Source organism: Taeniopygia guttata, chromosome 8 (assembly GCF_048771995.1).
Source record: "Taeniopygia guttata chromosome 8, bTaeGut7.mat, whole genome shotgun sequence".
NCBI classification, from domain to species: domain Eukaryota; kingdom Metazoa; phylum Chordata; class Aves; order Passeriformes; family Estrildidae; genus Taeniopygia; species Taeniopygia guttata.
Genome location: NC_133033.1, coordinates 13,171,202 through 13,193,177, shown reverse-complemented (window position 1 = coordinate 13,193,177; position 21,976 = coordinate 13,171,202). Strand labels below are relative to the sequence as shown.

Genomic DNA, 21,976 nt, shown 5'->3' with positions numbered 1-21,976 from the left:
CCAAACCTCAAAAACCTGAACTGGCAAATAACTTGAAGTCCCTCATTGATTTTAACAAAAGTTTGGTTTTTTTTTTCTACGTGATATATTGTTAATTTTGTCTATCTATTCAAACGCTTTTAGAATTGTTCCAATGAAGGTGTGATAGACACCAGCTGTAATTTCTGCAAACTTAAGAAGACAAATCACAAATACTCTGGTGTTTCAGTGTTTGTAATCTAGTGTTTAAGCTCTCTGTAGGTTTTAAATACCATTTAAGTGCTCTGCAATCTACATAACTGCATAGTTCCCCAGCATATGTTAAAATATGGACATTTTCAGGGGGTTATGTACAATCTTAAAACTTGTATGATTGCACACTGAGAAACGTCTTCACACTCAGGAAGAATTCACAATATTCACAAAGATTTACGACCCAACGACTCTGTCATTTACAAGGAAATACAGCTGATCAGCAAAGGGGTCTGTATAACTCAGTAACAGTTAAATCAGGAAAGGTAATGTATGAATTTGAAATGCTAGTTAGGAAAGAACTACCTGTAGTAATGAAAGAATGATAATTCAGGTTCTTGTGCTAGCAGCGACAAGAGTTTTGCAAGGGGAAATGCCGGAATTACCACTATTCTCATGAATGCAAGGAGCAATTGTGTACTCTGACACGCGTTCCTTCTGTATTTTAGTATGAATGAAGAAAGGTTACATCTTCATAATGCACATGCATCACTTAGAGTAATCTAAAAATCAAATGGAGTGTTTAATTAACAGTTACAGTATAATGTCTGAACTCCTTTCACCTCAGGAAGAAGACTGTGCAAATGAGGAATGGCCCTTCACATTTCAGATGAATACAGAAAGAAAAAGGAAAGTAGAGCAGCTCCAGCAGGGCTGGTATTATCTTCTGCTCATGATGTAGCCCTGTCCCTGCTGCATCCATCCTCCCTCAGCTATAAGGACAGCTGTATTTTCCATGATAATTTGTTTGTATTTCAACTCTAATCTTGACTTGTACAATTCCCAACAAATTGCTTTTGCTTTTTTTTTTTATTATTATTATTATTACCTTATGCTTATTATTGCACTTTTTCATGTGCAATGTATGGAGATGAGATTCCATGTGCAATCTATTGTGCGAGGTGTTTTAATCAATAATCTTATTTTGCTGATTAAGCAGGGGCTTCTGTTTTGGCAAGATAACATTAGTTTCTCCTGTCATGCTCCCAAAGCTATTGGGAATCTTCAGCAGATCATTAGATATGCTACAATAAAGCTTTGGTACATTCTCTTTTCTTTCTTAAATTGCTTCTTCACTGTCCTATCATTCCTCGTCACTGCTGGCACTGCATTATTATTACAGCTCCCCTGAAACTTGCACTAGAGCTATGTCTGCAGGCCATAGGATGCCATTTTCAATTGAAGCTTCTGCTTGAAAATATAAATTAAGAAAATTTCATTATCTCCTGCCAAGGGCTATTATTCACCATTGTTCTAAGGAAGATTAAAAACGCACAATCTATGGACTTGAACAAATACTCCAGCATTAAAATGAAAACCACAGTGTATCATGACTGGACCAGAAAATGAAGCACGGGGATCTGAGAAACAGATTCTGGAAAGACATCAGCACTGCATGGATCAAACCAACTGACTGAGGGAAGAGGTCATCTCTGTGGGCAAGTCACATCTGACACAGAAAGATACAAAGAGATCCTCAACAAGTGGTTCTTGCAGTTTGCAAAAATAAGGTATATATGAAATAATGACCACATTGCAATGTATCCTTCAAATGCTTTTGTTTTTACATACACAACTTTGACAAAGATAGTAATATGAAAGAAATATCATGCTCTTTTGAAAAGCATATGGATTAATGAATAGCCAGAAAAAACCTATCAAGATAATTTTGGGCATTACTAATGCTGTATTTCTGTGAATGTAGTGTTTCCTTAAGTAGGGTGAAATGCAAACACAGCAAAACAATCACATGTAATTCACTATTTAAAAAAAGAGATACAATATAAACCCACATTTAGTAAGTAAAATACATTTTTAGTAACATAGTTGATACATTAAAAAAACTATCTTGGTATGTTTTGAAACTTTCAAGCCAGTTCTGATGCTATTTCTCTTTCAGCATATTGATTAAATACTTAAAAGCCAGCATGATGGCATGTTCCTGCATATCGCCTGCAGCAACCTGCTTAAACACCACTCGAGGCACGTAAACTCCGAGCTGCAGCACCACATACTCCATATGGTCTTCTTGTTCCTTATTCACCCTGGGTGAGCTGCAGTCTGAGTGAAAAGATACGGGAATATGGGATGAATGCACTTCATGTGATGACTTACACTGAAAAATTCCTCATTACCCAGAGTAAGTAGCTATCTTTACAGCTGCATTGCTAATGGCCTACAACTGCCATGTGGGATGTGGTTTTGCTTTCGTATGAATATTTACGAAACCTCCACTCCTGTCATTAAATGCAAAGTTACAGATGTATGAAGACATCAGACATTACTTAAATGCTATGTTTTATTTCAAAACTTACATATAAAATAGAGAACAGAGATTTTATTTTATTATACTTATTTTTGATATATAAGTATGCACAAATGCCACAGTAGATAAATTTAAAGGAATGTATTTAAATTCTGAGTTTCAAATTCACCTCACAAGCCATACATTATTACATACTGAGACCTAATGAGTTAGCAATTTAAGCCAAACCAAAGCCTGGTAAAAAGACCTGCTGAGAAAATCCAGCTTTCCTATAAAGCCTGGATTTGAAGGAGGATTGGCCAGCCATCACTTTTGTTTCCACAGTGCTCAAGCTCTACCCTTCCCATGTAGGATGAGTGAGTGCACACATCCTACAGAGCCACATGCCCCTAGGGATACATCTATAATCCTGGGACTGGCCTTTTCAAACCCAGGAAGATATGCTGACAATGTTGCTTATTCATTTGTAAGATTTTCTAAAAATTATTTTTCAGTTAGAAGCCTCAAAACTAAATGAGCATGCAAAAAGGAAATAGCACCTATTTTACTGAGTGCAAAGAGGAAATGGATTTAGTGAGCTGTACTTGGCAGTTTTCATTACCTAAAAGACAAAAGGAGATACATGAGTAGGTATGATAGCAGAATTTGGCCATAAGAGATGTGCCTACATATTGGTGACTCACCTATGACTGCTAAAGCAGTGAGGCATCCTACAGCTTGGTTTGAAAATTCATGAACTAGCCCTAGGATTTCCTATGCACTTGGCAACGTGACTGTTACAGTAATAAATCTGGGGGATTTGGATGAAAAATATTTGGGACAAATAAAAAAAAAAAAAGGTGTTTTTTCCTTCTGCTTTCTTTCAAAATATAATATTGATGATTTGCTGAATCTTCCTAATTACCAAGTAGACACATATAATGAAGCTAAATAGTGTATAATTAATATTGTAGGAGAAGGTGCCCCATAGCTTTGTTTCCATTTGCCAAAAAAAATTGCAATAATATTTAATTGTGCTTTCTTTATACAATGTAATCTTGTGGGAGTCTAAGGGTATACATTAAGCATAAAAACTCCAAATAGACAATAAAACACAGCATAAAATATGCAACTCCCATAGGCCTTTTCTTAGAATTACCCAGTCTGATTCACTGTCAATGAATGTGTATCACACTTGTATAGCAAAGTAATTTAACTATATTTCTTGCTTTCAACCTCTTCTTACAACTTTAATACATTTAGTTATGACCCATTTGCCTTTTAGTATTCATGTCTCTAAGTTCAAAGCAGTCACTGTTAAAATGAGGAATCTTCTCACTTAACTCACATCAAAGCTATCAGAAATAGTTTTTCTTGTTACAGTTCATCCTTGTTCTAATACTTTTCTTCTTAGTGTAAATGCTATTATTATGGGGTTATCATTAACCTGAAACTGGAGCATCAGATAAAACAGGGAGAGGAAAAAAAAATAAAAAGGAAAAAAAAATAGTGGATTCCAGTGGAATACATAACTCCTCTTTTCCTTTGGTATTTTTAGGTGCCATTATAATCCTGCTTTTCTATCTCTGCTACTTTCTACCACATATACCAAAGGCCTACTAAACCAATCAGAGATTGTGAGGAGATGGCTGTAAATCAAGGACAGTAAAACTAAGTATCAAAGATGCAATGAGGAGTGCAAAGTAAATGGAACAATCTCCTGGTGAGGTCTGTGCAGGTGCAAACCCAAACCCCGTAACAGTATGATGCAGAATAGACCTGTTCTTTAGAGAAAATGTTTCTAATACAACCCTGTCTGAGGAATAATAAATGGAAATACAGTAATTTTCATAATAATAATAACAACTGTCATATTATTTACATGCATGCATATTTGCAAGCAAGATGCAGCAGGGGATTACAGGAGTGCACATTTTAGAGTACCAACTAAGCCAAGTAGATCCGCACTGCTGAAAAGTAATAAGTTCAAAAGATCCAATTAAATGTTTCACCATTTAGACAAAATAAATAGCCTGCAGCTATGCTTACTTACTAATGAAAACTTTAGTAGAGCAGCATTGTCGTATCTGAGCAATTTGCACAGATTATTCACACCGAATGAGCACGACTGCAGCATCATGCCTCGTGTGTTGAGCGGGTTTCAGGGGAGAAACGTGGGGCTTTAAATAAACCCAGAGCTTTACGAAGGGGCATTTATTTCAGAGACACAGTGCTAGAGCAGAGCTATAGAAAATCCAAGAGAAAATCCTGAAGCACAGTGTCTGATCCTTAGGAATAACACTGCAACAGACTTGCAGGAGAAGAGACTAGCAGGCAGAGAGTACAGGATAACAGGAAAAACCCTTTAGAATTCTTTTTTTGCAGCACGGTTGATCTTTTTTATCCATGGCTTGGCATGTACCATATTCATAACATAGTTAAAAGTTATGTAACTTTAGGTAGCTTCTGAGTCATTATTAAATGAGTAACTTAGAGAATTACAATATCGAAAACATGTAGCCTTATCCTTCAAGTTAATTTGTACAGATCTGAAATACATTTTTAACAATCACCCACTTTAATTACTAAAATAAGGTATGTTAGATGACAGGTATGACTTGTTACTGCAACTTTTAAAACAGAAGCCTTCATAGACTTTGAATGCTCACACTTCCATCAGACCTCCAGGTCCGTGCAACACAAATTCAGCTTGACTCGTTATGCGTCTCCAGAGTTTAACACATCTCTTCTGCATACAGAAATGCATATTCATCAAAATTTCCTCTAACAGGAAATTATGATTTAATAATTTAACAGAACTAGCCACTGAGACAGCCAGATTCCATAGAGTGCTTTGGTTTCCCTGTGCAACAGGTTGGCTGAGGACAACTTCATATGAGGCACGCAGTGGGCACAGCCCTAACTCAACTTTAACACATGCATTCACCTTGAATAATTAAAAATATTATAGCCTGTATCAATTAGGAGAAATTATTTACAAAAATGTTCACCTATTGCAGTCGACACATGGAAAAATGATCATATTTTTAACAAGGAAAATGGGAAATCGCTATGGGTTGCCCTACTTAGATTAAATTAGTAAGATCTTGTTATCAGACCATATAAAAGATACACCATAATAAGACGTGACCTTGCAGAACCTTGGAGCCAATCCCTGATTTTTCCCCTATAACCCTTCCTAATTATGTGCATAGTTACAGACCCTTTTGTGGCAGGCTATTTTTCTGTGAATAGTGAGGGGTTTTGGGCTTTTAAATATTTAATTAGTCTTCTGAAATGAGAATTGTTGCACATGCCAACTGCTTCGATTTTCAAACTGTGTTCATCCTAATTATGCTCAGATTTAGATTGGTCATCCCAAACCTCTCACTCTTGTAATTATTTACTCCTTAAAGATCATTCAGTAGAGAAATATTTTCACCCTTATGGCTCTTTCTTTCCACAAATGGCTTTTCTGGTCCGTTAATTACCCACTCAGAGGATTAGAGTTTGTAATAATGCAAGAGATCCTGCATGTAAGATGAGTTTTACAGGGTGAAAAAGAATAAATTGTTTTTTGTAAACTTGCCTTGGGGAATATCCCCTTTTTGGGTTATCATTTTCATCAACAGAGGCCATGTGCCCACTGCTGCATATCCACCAGCTCCATAGGGCTGCAGAGTGACTCATTTATACAGCACAACAGAACTCAGAGCAAAATGCTGAGCAAGAAGCAAGAAGACAATTTGGTTATTTTAAGAGATTTATAAAAGTGCAAACTGCTAGCAAGAAGGTACAGTCCTTTTTCTCATAATTTTTACTGCAGATTTCATTGCCTTAAAGTTACACGTATTTAACTGATAACTAATAATAAAATTACAACTTTTCTCATTTCATCTGCTGATTTTTTCCAGAAGTGCTGTCCCTTGGTAGATCTTTAATCAACTCTGTAACAGTGGTGTCATTTCCTATTAAAATGTGTCTGAGAGTCCTCACTACAAGTACTTTCTTTTCTTCTGAGAGGAATGCCTGTCACAAAAGCACTGTTATTCATTACCCACAGTGATGTCTGGATCTAATTATCATCTGGAAAGCTTGCAGGGCTTCCAGGTACAGGACTTCCCCTGCAAAAGTATGCTGTTCTAAATTGGAAAGCACAATCCCACTTTTTCTTTGAATCTGAAGAAAAGGGATTAAGTTACTGATTTGAACTGTGCACTCTCTGGTTCCTGGAACTTCCAGTTTTGAGCCCAATGAAGTTTAGGGGACTGCTTTGGTTTGCTTGTTCCCACATCTGCAAAAATCCTGTCTATTCTGCAGATGGTTTTTACACAAGCCAAGCAGATTCACCACTGTAAAACATACATCGGAAAATTCACTGGCTTCACTTTGTCAGTGCACAGATAATCTTTAATTGTGTCAAAAATATTAATGACCGAATCCTTTTATGAAACTGTCTACCACCGAAGGAGTCTCGTGTGCCTGCACAATTAAAACCCTCATGTTAGCCATACATAATACTGTGTTACATTTGATGCAAATCCTTCACTATTGAAATAAGCGCTGGGCTGACAGCAGGAAGTGGCTGATAAGAAAGCAACAAGGCACTGCTGATGGCATTCATGATAAGTGAGCTCTAACTCATATGTGTTCTGTCTACAATACATTACCCAAAGTGCTCCTGTTTTAAATGTGACTCCGGGAGGTGTTCTTTTGCTGTATCTCTGTCACAAAGGCAGCAAAATTATCCAAGAAAGCTAAATACACAGAAGAAATTATGTTTTTCATACCCACCAGTGATGCTGACTCCAGAATAATATACTGAAAGTAATATCACTGCTGCTACATCCTAGATGAGAAAACACCTACAGTTTCACGAGTGTAACAGTAGAGTTGAACTCAACTTCTGTAATAAATTCAGTAAACAGGGAAAGATTATGGGTTCAGAACTGTCATGTTATTGCTACATTTACAATTCAGCCTAAAAGAAAGTATTTAATAGACAGAGCACAAACGCTTGAGATATGGCAAAACAATTTTACAGTGTTGCAAAAATGTGTGCATTAAATATATTTCCAAATTGCTCCTTCACTAGATGTATATCACAAGAAGCAAGGTATCTGAGAAGCAATGAACAGTAAGGTTTAAGATCACAGTTTAGATTACTACTAAGAAAGGAATATAGATGCCTTTGCACCTACATCAGCACAATACACATCTTGCCAGATGAAACATTGTACAGTTTGAAGTCACTGAGAAGGAGTAAGACTTCTTCCTCCAAGGTGTTCAAAGTGCACGACTTTGGTCAGAGCAGCTTGCCCAATTAAATAATTTTTGTGCCTCATTTCTTCTCATTTTTCTGTTTTGCATGTGTATGTGTGTGTAGTAGAACAATTTGAAATTCAAAGGTCCCTATAGTTACTGTATTATTGGGTAAACCTGAAAAACTGGCTTTCAATAGTAAATTTGTAGTAAAGCTTCTGTATTGCAAATGTATTGTAAATCAGGTCGGACATGGAAAAAAATTCCTTGTGGTAAGAACCTTTCCTTCCCATTGATATGTCTACAGTGGGCTAAAAATATCCTGAATATTGAGTATTCGGTCTATGTAACACTCTTAAGACTGCATTAACTTCATTGCAGTAACTTGTTTTATAGGCTCAGTTCATCATGACCTATAAAATGTTAAGCTGAAGTGCTTTAAATATCTGCTAACACCATGTGCAAGCCTGGGAGTACAAGGCACTGTGCTGTGAAGCGGCAAAGACAGCGCTCTTCTGAGAAAGTAGCACGCACTCTTATGTCACTGATATAAACAGGGTGAGCCTGCTAAATAATGTATGAAACAGGCAGCCAATCTTTATATAAAGCAGGAATTCTAGTTGAATTCTTTGTGTAAGTTTATTTTACCAGTATGACATCAGTTGTTTAGATTGCTTCTTAAAAACCATAGAAGCTGAGTATCATACTAGACTAAAGGACAGACATGCAAACTCCCTTCATTCACAGTTATTACACAAAGGGGAAAAAAAAAACAACTTCTTTCATTTGTGGCAGTAATATTTTTGCTAATTATTGTTCTGCAATATGGAGAAGATAAAATGGAAAGAGGGAAATTATCCATGTCTTTCAGTAATCATGGCCCATTTATTAAGCAATTAAATCACAATTTTATTATTAGAGAGGGAAAGAAAGAAATGCTGTAAAATACCACCATTGCTTGTATCTTTGATCCTTAAACTCTTCCATTTCAGCAACCTCATTAATGTCAAAATACCACGAATATGGTCATCTCTTTTTAGAATGCATACTCTGGGCACAGGCAGAATCTGTGAGATTCAATAAAGAAGACTTTTCTTGTTGAATACAACTAAAAGCTTAATTGAGCCACAAAGGTCAGAAGGTTCTTTTTATTGTAAGTAGGAGATTATTCTGTGGCAGGAAGACATTTACAGAATATGAGATCTGCTAATTTCTCTACTACTCTGTAGATAGTTTTTAATTTTTAAACCCATGTTACTCTTCTATTTCTTTCCTCTGAATTAAACATCTTCACTGTAATAATCTTTAAATTCCATTTCCTTTATGTCACTAATGAAAACTTTTCACTTTCATGGCTACTGCTGACTCTCAACACTAGAAAGTGTTGAAAGAAACACTCATAATTTACTTACGTATATTTAATTCATATTAATCTGTCCTAATTTATGATCTATACCCTGCTCTGTCCATCTTCATGTACCTTTTCCATGTCAGTTCTGTTTACTAAGTGATATTCAACAGATTTCCTATAGTGCAATGAACCTTAACAGGCAGCTTTTAATTGCCTCGTGTAGGAAACCACATCACTATTAATTCCACAGCAAAAGTATAAAATAAAACTATTGCTTCTCAGACTCTAGAGCAATTAGACCTCTCGGCTATTTGGCTAACTCTGCTTCATGATACCCAGTGCAGTTAATTATATTTTTTGATGTTAATAGCCTCTGTCAGTTTCAAGCATAACTCCTCTTTGATGAATATTTAAATTATATTTGAATAAAAAAATAATCTTGGTTACATTTCATATTCAGCAGTCATCACAGCTTAATAAAGGTCTCCTCAGAAAAGGCTGAGATAAATGGCTATATGAACACATGTATAAAGTCCTAAATCAACTTATCAGATAATGTAGCTGTTTTGGCTAAGTATTATAGAGGTTTTATTGGGGTGGGAGGAATTAATAAGCTTCAGCTATTACATTATTATTCTATATGAACTAAATTTGGTGCAGCAATATATAAGTAAATTAGAACTTTTTTAATAATAAAGCTCTGACTACAACTGAACCAGGAACTTATAATGACTAGACTAGAAATATGAAAACCATGTAAAATTCATGCAAACTCATTCAAGAAGACACAAAATTCAATTGAAAGGTGCTGAAGGTTAAGCAATGTTGTCTCAGTCAAGTTCTCTAAAAAATTAGCAAATTACTAAGAGAGATAATTACATACCCAAAACATACAGTACGTGATTAACTGGGCTAAACAGTGTGCACACCTAGTAAAGATCATTTCAGCAAAAGCAGAAAAAAAACCCACAAGAAAATCAGAGGCTGAAACATGTATTTTTTATGAAGCTCAAATACACAAGCAACAGCATATAATACTTAAAATTTTATGCATATATATGTATAGTTAGTTACATTTATTTTAACCCCATGAATAGCAAGGAAAGACTGATGAGTGTGTATATATGATCCTGCCAGATAAGAGATACGCTGACTTAAAAAGAATTTGATTGTGGTTTTGCCAATAATAAAGGAAGAAAATTACCTGAATATAAGATAAGAAAACGCTAAATAGACTATCAAGCTACACCCTAGTAAAGTAATGAATCCCATATTTTTTGAAGTAAACTAAATCTAAATTTTAAATGTAATTAGTTGGTATGAAAGATCCTTTTGTTGTTTCTTTTGTAGCCTGTCCAATGTCACCACTACAGCCACGTGCCCATGTGTTATGTGCTTGCACGTGTAAAATTTCTTCTGCAGGAAATTAAAATAGAACACACTGCAAAATGATTATCAAGTCCCACTGACAGCTACTTCCCCTCACCTGACTGCTAAGAACCTTGTAATATGAGGATTTCTATTTCATTTACTAAGTAATGCCGTGATAGAACAACCCCATTAATAAATCCCCCTATTTTTAATGAGTAAAACTAGACCTACTACTTTCATATTAAAAATTAATGATAGTGAAAATACACAATGCCAGAAAAGGTTCTTCTCAGTCATAGGTACTACTGTTTTCTGCTGTAATAACACCAAGGACTGTGGTGTGTTTCAGGAAAATTCTAGGCTCTGTGATCATGCCTTGTTCACGAAAACAGTCTACATATATTTTTGCTTTTTTCTTTGTATTCGAGTCATAACTAAGTCTTGCGACTAACAAATAGAAAGCAAAACACAAATCAATCTGGCCACAGCTCGTTATTGTGAAAAGCTTAGTTTCACAATTTTAAGCTTCTGCTACATCAGAATAGTCACAGGGTTGACTGCAGTGCTAACATCTATTTCAGACTAATAGAAGTATTAGTTTTAAAAAGGTGCTTAAGAAAAAGACATCAAATGTTGATAATGTTATATGGTAAATGTTTTTGAAGCAGTTGTAAGCAAGCTGGAACACAAAGCACTGGCATGCCAAGGCAAAAGGTCCTCGTTTGTGAGATCAGCATCAGTACAACAGAACTTCCAGTGTGTGCAAATTCCAAGAGTGCACCTGATCCACAACAGCCTGTGTACCCTGTCATCAGCACTGTGATTTCTCTGACATAGAAGAGAAAAAGACATGCAGAAAGCAGAAAAAAGCAATCTGTACTTCTTATTCGAAAACACTTTTCAGCTGAGAGTATCTTTAGCAAAGAGAGGCAACCTTCGGCTGCAGAAGGAAAAGCAAGGGAGAAAGCAAGGATAGCAGCAGGGGTCAGCAGAGCCCTTGCCTAAGCCTGGCAGACCCTCGAAGTGCAGTGTGCCATTACCTCCATTACAGGCAGCTCCAAATGGCAAAGGATAAAGTCCAGCCCATGAAAAAGGCTGGAAGTCACACCACCAAGTAATTCCAATCTGAAGAGTGCTGCAGTTTAAATACTGAATCAACCCTGGGCCCTGTCTGAAGGAGCTGTTTTTGAAAGAGGCTCTGAAATGCTTCTCTTTGGAAGTCTTGCACAGACTGGAATTCAGGTCTGCAGTGACCCACAGCAGGCTCTGCATTCTATTAGCAAAGCACCCTGTGCCAAGTTTCCTTTTGATTACACCTTTTTGCTGCGATGAATGAGATTCATCGATTATAGATTTTACCCAGTGTCCACCCAAGCCTGGAGTCCAGTGGAAGATTTGCTTTAGCCACTCACATTATGGAACAGACCAAACTTCTTTTCATTTGAAAGGACACTAATATGGTGTGACAGTGCTTTCTCTGCAGACCTGACAAGCAGGAACAGGAAAGAGGGCTTCAGAGATGAGTCTTTGAAATACAACTCATTTTGTTTTCTTTCAAAATGGCTCACTCCTTTATATATAGGAGTTTTCAAAATTACCCATTTCTTGGACATGTGAATAGATAGGAAAGAATTAACATCTCCAGTCTTCCGGTCTCCCATGGAATGCATTAAGAAAAATTATATCTGGGAGTAGGAATGGATGTGCTGCTTCCTTCAGCTTTGCCTTGGTCGCTGAGCGGGGCAGGGGCGCGTCGCTCGCGCTCCCGTTGTGAAACCCCTCTGCTAAAGTGCAGCTGCCTCACAGAGGGATGATGGACAGAACAGGTTACGAGCACTGCCATGTGAGAAAAGTTCATGGTAACAAAATCCCAGGCGTGAACTCCTCCCTGTGTCACGATGGACATGGTAATTGAAGGTACATGTGTTGCTTGTGCTATAGATAGGACAGGATAGATGCAACAGGAAAAACAAACACTGCTGTAGAGGATTGATTCCTCTTTCAATCCTTTTACTTTTCTGCAACAATGTTTTAAAAGGGAAGAGTAGCTAAAAAAATTACAGTTGACTAAGTTCATCTATTATATCTGACATATTTTTATGTTTAACCTCATCTATGGAAAATCCGGTTTGCCTTGTTTGTGCATATTTAGAAAGCAAAATTTTACTGATTAAATATGCTTAGCAAAGATGTAAAGTACACAAAAGCCACAGTTATAAATTGTAGGTGAAAACAGAATTTAAAGGGTATTTCAGCACAGAACTGATGTAACTGCCTTTCTGTTGCAGATCAAAAACTAGATGCAAAAGAAACTGAGTAGCCCAACTTGAGACTAATTTTTTTTTTAATGTAAATGTTTACATGGTCTGCAAAAGCAGTCTAAACATTTTGAATTTTCTTCTTTTCAGTGTTTACAACAATACTCTCAGCATCAGATCAGAGAACATACAGTTCCTATTTAAAAATTCAAGGTATTTTAGCCTGTACTGCAAGGGAAACAGTGTTCTCCTTCTGAACCTAATATTAATTTGGCTGTCAAAAGTAAATGTTTGAATTTTTTGTCTATGTAAATGATTCCATAGATTCTGAGTGAATAGGCTTCATTTTCTTTAAATACAAAATACAATTTCTACTAGCCCCAACAATAGTTATAACTACAATTGCTTAAAAAATAAGGTGTACAGATTGTAACAGAACCATCATTTTTAATATGGGGTTTATCAAGATTTAAAATTATATCATTCCAAATAATTATCTGCCACACCATCCAAGTAGATATTTAAATATATAGTCAATTTAAAAAATCTAATTGCACTGTCCTGGAATCACAAAGATCATTATCCAGTCATGATAACAAATAACCCTGAACTTCTCCTAAACAAAAAATTTAGGACTAGGAAAAATGATTCCTACTAAACAACCCCTAATTGTAATTCAGAAAGGATAGTCCCAGCATGCAAGAATCCACCTTGTGGAATGTATTATTCCACTATAAAATTACAAACATAAAAGACCTTTGATTTGAAATACATTTTAAGTACATCTTTAGAAAAAGCTATTAAATATCTGTTATTCTTTTACCTATGGTCCAGACCATAGGAGACACTGGAGAGAGAAAATATCATAAACACCCAGGTGGTTTGAACGGAACTCCCAAGATCCACCTGCAATCCGCTTGCCACAGAAATAGATAATACAAGGTCATAAGTAAATTTTATGCTGTTAATTTTCAAATCTCTGCCATGCCTATAAAAACCAGAATTAGCCTTACCAACTTCAAAGTTTCATGGCAGTTTCTGCTACAGCTACACAAATGCACTTTATGAGCAAGCAACTAGAGCAATTTCCTCAGGCTGCTTTGCATCTTCTGCTTCCCTGTTCATTTAATTTCTTTTTAAATGAAAAGGAAACAGAGGAGATTTGTCCCTGCTAAAGGACAGCAGAGCACAGAGGAGCTGGACTATTTTAAGAACTTAAATGTGCCTGAAACATGGGTCCTCTGCCAATCACTTATGCTACTTACTCACCAAATATTCCAGAAATTAGCTTATTTCTGTACTGAACTGCAGGTGGTAGAATCTCTCAAACTTGATGGTATGCAAACGCTGGGGTTAATTATCAGAGAAGTGTGAAAGAGGAGAAGGATTTTCTAAAGGTGTAGTCTCTTTCTTCAAAGCTTTAATTTCAACCATGCCAGTCTGAAGTTTACATAGAATCTAAACACATCTGAAAGACTTTATTCTGGAATAATTGGGATGCAATTTCAATCATGGACTAAAAATTTAATAACTACTTTACAGAGGTAAAAGCAAAGTAATGAAGTCATTAATGTTCTAGTCAGGCTTCCTAGGAACGCATTAGGTTAAAAATCTTTTGAGAACTGGTGAAAATAAAGAATAGGGTGAGGTAGAAAAGATTAAGTAGCAGCTCATTCTGAGAAAGAGGAGCTGATGCTTCAGTGGACACTGGCAAGGTCTGTGTGCTACTATCTCAAATTCTCTGGAAGGGAAGCAGGGCTTTGTGTTAAACTGGAAACCTCATCTTATTTTCCAATCTTTGGATTTCACAGTATTGATCTCATTAAGCTAGTGTTTTCACCTTATAATTGCAGAAGATGTAGTTGCTGTGCAAAAGCTGTGGATTAATGCTACAAATGAATAATGAGCACTTAATAATTGCTGCAGAACTACATTTAACTTTACATCTAAACTGAAATGGTGGTCAGCTGCAGTGGTAACACAGTTGACTGAAGCGATAAAAAACAGGTCCTTAAAAGTAAACACTGCAATATTTAAGTAGAAATATAGAAATTATTGTTGCTTATTTCTACAGGTAGAGAAGATTTCACTGTCATCAAAAGTTCTAACCAATTAAATAAAAAGGAAAACCAATGAATCTGATAGTCCTTCAGGTTAGATTTTTCTATGCAATTGTTGCCATCAAAATACAGCTGATGTGTTACTTTTATATATCAGATCAAGGACATGTGCTGAGTACCAAACAACAATTTGCCTGAGACAACAAAAAATTACAATCACTGACACAGTTATAAATAAATGAGCTATAAGAACTTGTAATATTTCATAAGAAATTTGCAACATTCCTCTATGCTTGCAATATAGCACAAATTGAGCAATTTTGGAAAAAAATTAGCAAGACAAGAGACATCTTTTCTACTTAATGACAAGATCTAAGAAAGAAAACTATGAAAGCAAACTTCCAAATTGCTGTAAATGTCAGACAAAAATAAAAAGCAAAGTGTCAAACGATCTTTGTCATTTGTTCAGACAAACAAAAATGAAAAACTCTTTGAGCATAGATAATCTGAACCAATGTCCTACATGTGATCATAATTTTATTTTAATGTTGAACAAAGCATAAGAGTAGAAGATGGGGGAAGTTCAAAAATACATTTTGCTTTCATATATTTACAGCTGATTAACTGAAAGGGAAAGATTGAAATTTCAGCTTTTCAGTAACAGTCTAATGTCACTTCAAGCAAGACTGTGCCTCTACATTTGTCTCTGACTACCCTAATCTGTGTATTTCCAGTGAACATAAGGAAGACTTTGATCAAAACACAACATGCATTTTACACAACAAGGAAGTCTACAGAGCAGCACTACATTTACAAAAGCAATTGAAGGTGGTTTCAAAGGGAGTTGACAGATTAGAGGATGATGACACTGCTGCTGCAGTCTTGATGGAAATCTGGCTTGATCTAATTAACAACTACGAACTCGAACCACAAGAAGATAATTCAAACATGATTTAAAGAAGTTATATTACCTTTTTAACAGTGTAGCAATGGAGCCTTTCCCTTACTGATCACAAAACAAGCCACAGGTTCAACACAAAACAAGAAATAAAAGACAAGATATCCTCAATTTACCTCCAGCATTTGAAATTGAAGGCTGAGATTCAGCCCAAATATTTGACTACAGAAGTAGAAAACATCTGCATATTCACATAAAAGTGATAAAAAATTATGAGTCCCACTCATGACAACTCCAGTAAATCACTAAATCAAAATGGAAGGCTATTTTTAAGAGGTGACTATGTTACTAAGTGTTACCATGTTCAAACAGAACAGAGGAAATGGAGCACAGAAGGCAGGACAACTTGCTTATTTCATTTGACACATCTATGTACAGGTACCAGAAAGCTTCCAGGTTATTCCTATCCCCTTTTTGTTCATATTCCTCAGCCTAGGAAAACGGCGCTGGGAGGAAAACTTCCAACCAATCCTGAACTCATTCAGGCTTTTAGTTTAATCCAGTAGCAATGCCAGTGATTTCTTTGTGCTGACATTTCCACAACTGTCAGTAGTAGGTAACTGCTGTGCATACACTACACAGCCTTTAGCACAGAACTTTCTGTGAATCTGAACCCTCATGCACCTTTTGTAATAAAAATAATTTTACTGGCAGCTGGGGACACGATTTAGAGGTGGAATTGGCAGCACCAGGCTAATTGAATGATCTTAAAAGTCTTCTTCAACCTAAATGGCCTTATGATTCTTGGTTGTTTCTTCTGTCTTCTCTGAATGTCAAGCATTGTCACTAACTTGTACTTATATTCACGTGTATGCTCGTACACACATGCATAATGACATATAATCATCCTGGCATGCAATCATTCTGACATTTTCCATTGGAGGCAACTACTATGAGGAATTACGGCAGGGATTTAGTGGATTTACTGAAAAATACAGCAGCCATTTGGAAACATTCTCAGGGCTATTTGATCCCCTGAAAGACAAGGAGATGGGGAATCTCCAAATAACGGAATTGTTTCATTCTCCTTGAAATTATCTTCCTGCTTTTTCATGTTTTGTTTAGAGAATTTAAAAACCCCAAAACCTCTAATTGCAGCTGGTGGTTTTTATTTCCTTTAAATATTATTAGATAGAAACGATACAACCTGAACAGCAAAGTGGCAATCACAACTCAACATTACTTACAGTATATACCTCTCTCTGTATTAACGCACGCATTTTTCCTCGTTAGTCCTCACCACGATATGTACATTTTTACCTTTGTGTCATAATTTTGTAGGCATCTGGAAGGAAGCATTCTGTGTTCTCCATCTGGAAAGGGTCAGCATCACAGATCTTGTCGTCCGTCCTTCCGTAGTTCGCGCTTTCAATCATGATAACATCGCTGCCCGGACACCGCAGGTCGATGGAGTAGCCTTCGCAGGAGAGCTCCCTCCTCACCAAACCAAACGGTAGCGCTGCTCTGCTGAAACCTGGGGAAAAAACAAGGACAAAATGGCATTGAGCCTAAAGGATACACTGAACTGGACTATTTCTCTGCCACATAAGCAGCAACTCTCATGCGCTAAAGGAAGTGCACCTTTACACAGTTTGACCTGGTACCACGTCAAGTGAGGCTTCTTTCATGGAACTGTCACATCCCTACCATGGCTGTTGCGTCCTTAATCTGGGAAAAGAAGAAATTCCTTTTCACTGCTCCTAATCTGGGCAGGGCAGACAGCGGTGCCTGTCTGCATGGCTACACTGCACGTTCCAGTTTCTACCTCTTTTCTCTCAGCTCCTGGCTCCGCTCCTTGGGCACAGTCAGACAGGCCATGTCTGGAAGCGGGAAGCAGCAGAGCAGGCAGGATTTGCAGAAGTGATTTTAAAAAAGAAAACAATACAACCACAAAAAAGCCCAAAGTTTAGTTCCAACTTCCAACTTCATTAGTCTTTTTTACTTTGTCTCCCTTTCTCCAAGAAGAGCTGGTTACTTTTGCTTAGCTATTTTGTGACCTCAGCATGGACATGATCCAAATATACATGCTGACACTTCACCTACTTAAACTCCTTACTGTGTCTTTTACATGAATTTAACTAAATAGAGACAGGATTTTGAAACAAATACAGGAATTAGCAGTACCAAAAAATCACAGTGTGTACTGCATAAAACCTCCCCATCTCTCACAAAAATAATACATTCAGTTTTAATTTTTAATATTTTTTTTCTGCTTAATAGAATTCCTAAAAATAAGTAACTTCTCCAATGAAGCAGTGCAAAATACTTTAGAAACAAAGCAAGGTTCAGCTATTCATCCAGATGCTTCATCTTTTAGAGACATTTTTTAATGCAAAAGAATATATTACATCAGAATAAAACTATCTGCATACACAGTTTCTTGTACACAGTTAATGATGGATTATTATTAAACAGTCTTTCTGTTTATTACAAAATTGTGTGACTTTTGGAAAACTAGCTGGGCAATATGGCAGTGCTAAAAGCCTATTTGTTTAAAATAGTAAATCCTGACTTTTCAAAAATGCCTTCATAATACAGTAACACAAGGCCATTAATATTTCTGTGCAGGCTGTTGGAGACCAGTTATGACAGCAAAGAGAAATAGCTGCTAAGTATGGAAAGTTGGAGCTCTGTGGTTTTTTGAAAGCAAAGAAAATAAACTTTTCTTAAAAAGTATGATGCACTGGAAGAAACAAGGAACCAAGTACCAAAAAAACCCAAGAACAAATTGAGATAACCCCTTGATAGTAAATTTTTTTCATGAACCAGAGGCTATCACTTTTTCTATTGAATTCTGTGTATTAAAACTCCCGCTATATGCAGATGACTATCTGCTAAGATGGCAAAAGTTTTTTATAATGACCACACAAGTATAAGGATGTGGCTCCCTGGCAGCCAGAGCCCATCTTCCCATCCACCCCTCCTCTGCCTGCACATCCCTGCCTCCCCCTTGCACCAGCACCAGCTTTTGTACAGCTTGTGTAATGAACTTAGGCCAGGGCTGCTAACCTCCCTTTGCTGCAGGCAACTGATGAGGTCCCAGAGGACCAGGTCTTTGACTGGGCATGAACTTGCCCAGAAGGAGAACAGCTGGCCAAAGCCCAGTGACCAGCTCTTTATATTTTGTGGAACCATATCCTACAAGAAACCAGTACTGTGACTTGGCCAGTATGCTTCAGTATTTGTTAGTAAGGGAAGGCGTTGCAGTGCTGTGGAAAGCATCGAGTTCCATCTCAGATTCACTCCTGGCCCTCAGTGTGGCTGCACATACCATAAGCAGTAACAAACACTGCTATTAAAGGCTTGCTGAGGTGTCATGGGCTGAGAGCTGGAAAGAGCTAAAACACAAATCCATCCCATTAATACCCTGCATGTTCCTCCCATGCAGCAAATGAATACAATGAGGACAGAAGTCACTCACAGCTCAGTGAGGGGGTGAAACAGGCACAGGGAGGGGCACATGCTCATCCCTCCAGCTGGCAGCAATGGTGCCTGTATCTCCTGCACTCAGCTGGGATTCCATGGCCTGCAGCACCGCCATGGCCTGCCTGGGGGAGTCCCCTCCTCCCAAACCTTCTGAATTTCCATCAGCAAGAAGGGGAACAGCACCTACAGCTGTCCAAAGAGGTGTTTGCACCAGGGCAGGAGGGAAGGGGCATGGGGTACAGCTGCTGAAGTGTCAGTGGCTTCATGTGCAGCAGCAGCTCAGGATAGTTACAGGGCCAGGACTGACAAAGCCACACGCAGCTGCCTGGGACCAGCACTGACCCTTACTGTGCATCCTGCAGCACAAGCTCCACTTCTGCTAGGAAATACTCTAAATTCAAACACAACACTTTTGCAGTTTTGCTACAGAGAAATCAGCAGCCTGCAAATCTTACTTCATCATCTCTGGCAACTGCTATAACGACTATGAATGTGTTTTATCCTGCAGTTTTTCCCCCTGCAGGCATCCGCAAGAAGTTCTGTATCAGGACAAACATTAAAAATATTAGAACAAGGTTAGATCACTTTGCAGGCAACAGAGGACACACCTGAGATTGCAATGTAGGTCTTACATTGCAAAAGCAGCAAGCAATAAAGCAAAACAAGGCTGTATGTGTTAGGTGGGAATGCTACTCAAAGGAATCTTTGTGGTGCAGAAAGAATTTTAACTAAATAAAATAAAATAAATTCGAAGTCCACTAACAGGGCTACTATGACCTTTATGCTGAAGCTTTATTTATATTTTTTTCCTATCACCAAAGAAAAAATAAATATATCAACAAGCAAAGTGTAATTCAATCCATCTTGCAATCCTGACAATCGAAGAAAGAACTTGTGGGAGGCTCTGTAAGCGAAAAATCAATATTGCAGCTTTGTGCCGTGCAAATGTGAATACTGCCAAATAGCAGTGCTTAGGATAAAATGAACTGTTTTGCTCCATTTTCTCCTCTCTCAACAAATGATTTTGAAACGACAGCTTTTTTTTTTTTTTTTTTTTTTTTTGTAGCCATAAAACGTCAAGCAATAACTCCCTGCGCTTTAGGCAAGTGATCGGAATAAATACCTCTTGGCAACAGGTGCAATGACTTAGGACTGAAATTCATTTACATTCAGGAGATAATTCCCGATAAACAGATGCACTACCACAGGATGGAAGTGTGAACAACCGGCATCTGAATGTTTCAGCATCATTCCAGAGTTTTTTAGACCTAAGTATGTGGCTCTGTCAATAATTACTGTTGTCACCAGTAACTTTGTATCTCCAATGCAATTCCGCGTGAGTATTTTCTTAACCGAGCCGTATTAAACCTGCTGCTTTCCTTACCAAACCTCGAACAAACCCACTTTGTCTGGCTGTCCTCCGGCAGCTGAAAACAACATTCCTCCCTTCCTGCTGCTTGCTCCGAGGCAGGCAGACCGTGCCCTGCCTGGGCTGGGACTTCAGCACAACTTAAACATCAACTCACAGAAGCGTCTATTGCCTAACGCAACATATGCTGCCTCTGATTCACTCATGCTTGTGTCTATTAATCACTGTTGTATGCCAATTTTTAATTTATTTTTTTCTTTTTAATGGAAGAAGATTAACACCTAATAAAAAAACAACGTTTTCTCTGTCCTGCTGACCGTTTTGATTATAGAAAAGCTTCCTGGCAAACATACGTTTCCTGCACATTTTATCTGCTCTCAAATTAGTTGAGTGCAGGCTCCTTATTGAAAGGAGCAAATAAACTGCTTTTGTGAAATCTCATTGCTAAGAAGAAAAGGTAGAGGGGATGTTTAGTGGCAATATACATTCTTTAATTCTTTATTGATCAACCCATATAAGAAAGACAAACTGAAAGGAAAAATCACAATCAAAATCTCTCCTCTGATATTTTAGTCTATGAAATGAAAATACAAGTTCTGTACAAGAACCGTAATTCAGAATCATGTTTTGGAAATGTGGTAAATTCAAATTTGGCAAAAAAAATTTAATTTAAGTTTGCAAAGCCTTATTTACCATTCCAGTGTCTTGGTTCCTTCAGAGAATCTATTTCTCTTTACAAAGATAACCTAAATTTGTCAAAGCGCAAAGAAAAGTTAATAATTCACAGAATCCTGCCCACTAGCATATCATCTTTTTGAGCTGTCAATAATAAGAGAGTGTGCTAAGTTTGGTAGATAAAAGCAAAAAGGCACCACCACATTTGAATGTTCATCGAATACAGAAGAAAAACAGTGGAATGTAAACAGGCTAACATCAGTACTCGACATCAGAAGCAAGAAACCTTTGATTAAAACTTAAAGCACAGAGAAAGTCAACATGGAAGTATAAAATTATTTCAAAGAATGAAGATACTGGAAGAACTGAGAATCCAAAACAAATCTCTGCAGAAATAGATATATATGTCTCTGTGAGCAAGGAAATATTGCTTCTTGTGTTATTTGGCTGTAACAGAAAGGTCTTTTGAAAAGAGCACATCTTTTCAAACAGAATGTTTACAGTTGTCTCTTTCACAATCTCTTTTATTTTACCATATCATGCAACATGATGATTTAAGTTCTACACGAGATGAAGTGATGTGTCCTGGGCAGCATTTCAATAATATATGTTTAACAAATGCAAAGCCCAATGAAAACTGTGCTGAGAATTCTCTCCCTCTCCACTGAAGTGCATACATGCACACACGGGAGGGTGCACGAAGACAGCTGAACACACTTTGCCATCTGAAAATCATGCAAATGCTCAACACGGGCGCCTCAAAGCTTTTG

General features: G+C 37.2%; 1 protein-coding gene across 33 annotated transcripts in view; it reads right to left on the bottom strand.

Moving 5' to 3' along the window:
• The window catches only part of ADGRL2 (adhesion G protein-coupled receptor L2), a 385,203-nt gene that overhangs the window by 54,290 nt on the left and 308,937 nt on the right, over window positions 1–21,976 (bottom strand). For all 33 annotated transcript variants that reach the window (XM_072933004.1, XM_072933007.1, XM_072933002.1 and 30 more), the window contains one exon: window positions 16,997–17,210. In XM_072933004.1, the coding sequence (XP_072789105.1) occupies window positions 16,997–17,210 (214 nt within the window). The remainder of the gene's footprint in view (window positions 1–16,996; window positions 17,211–21,976) is intronic.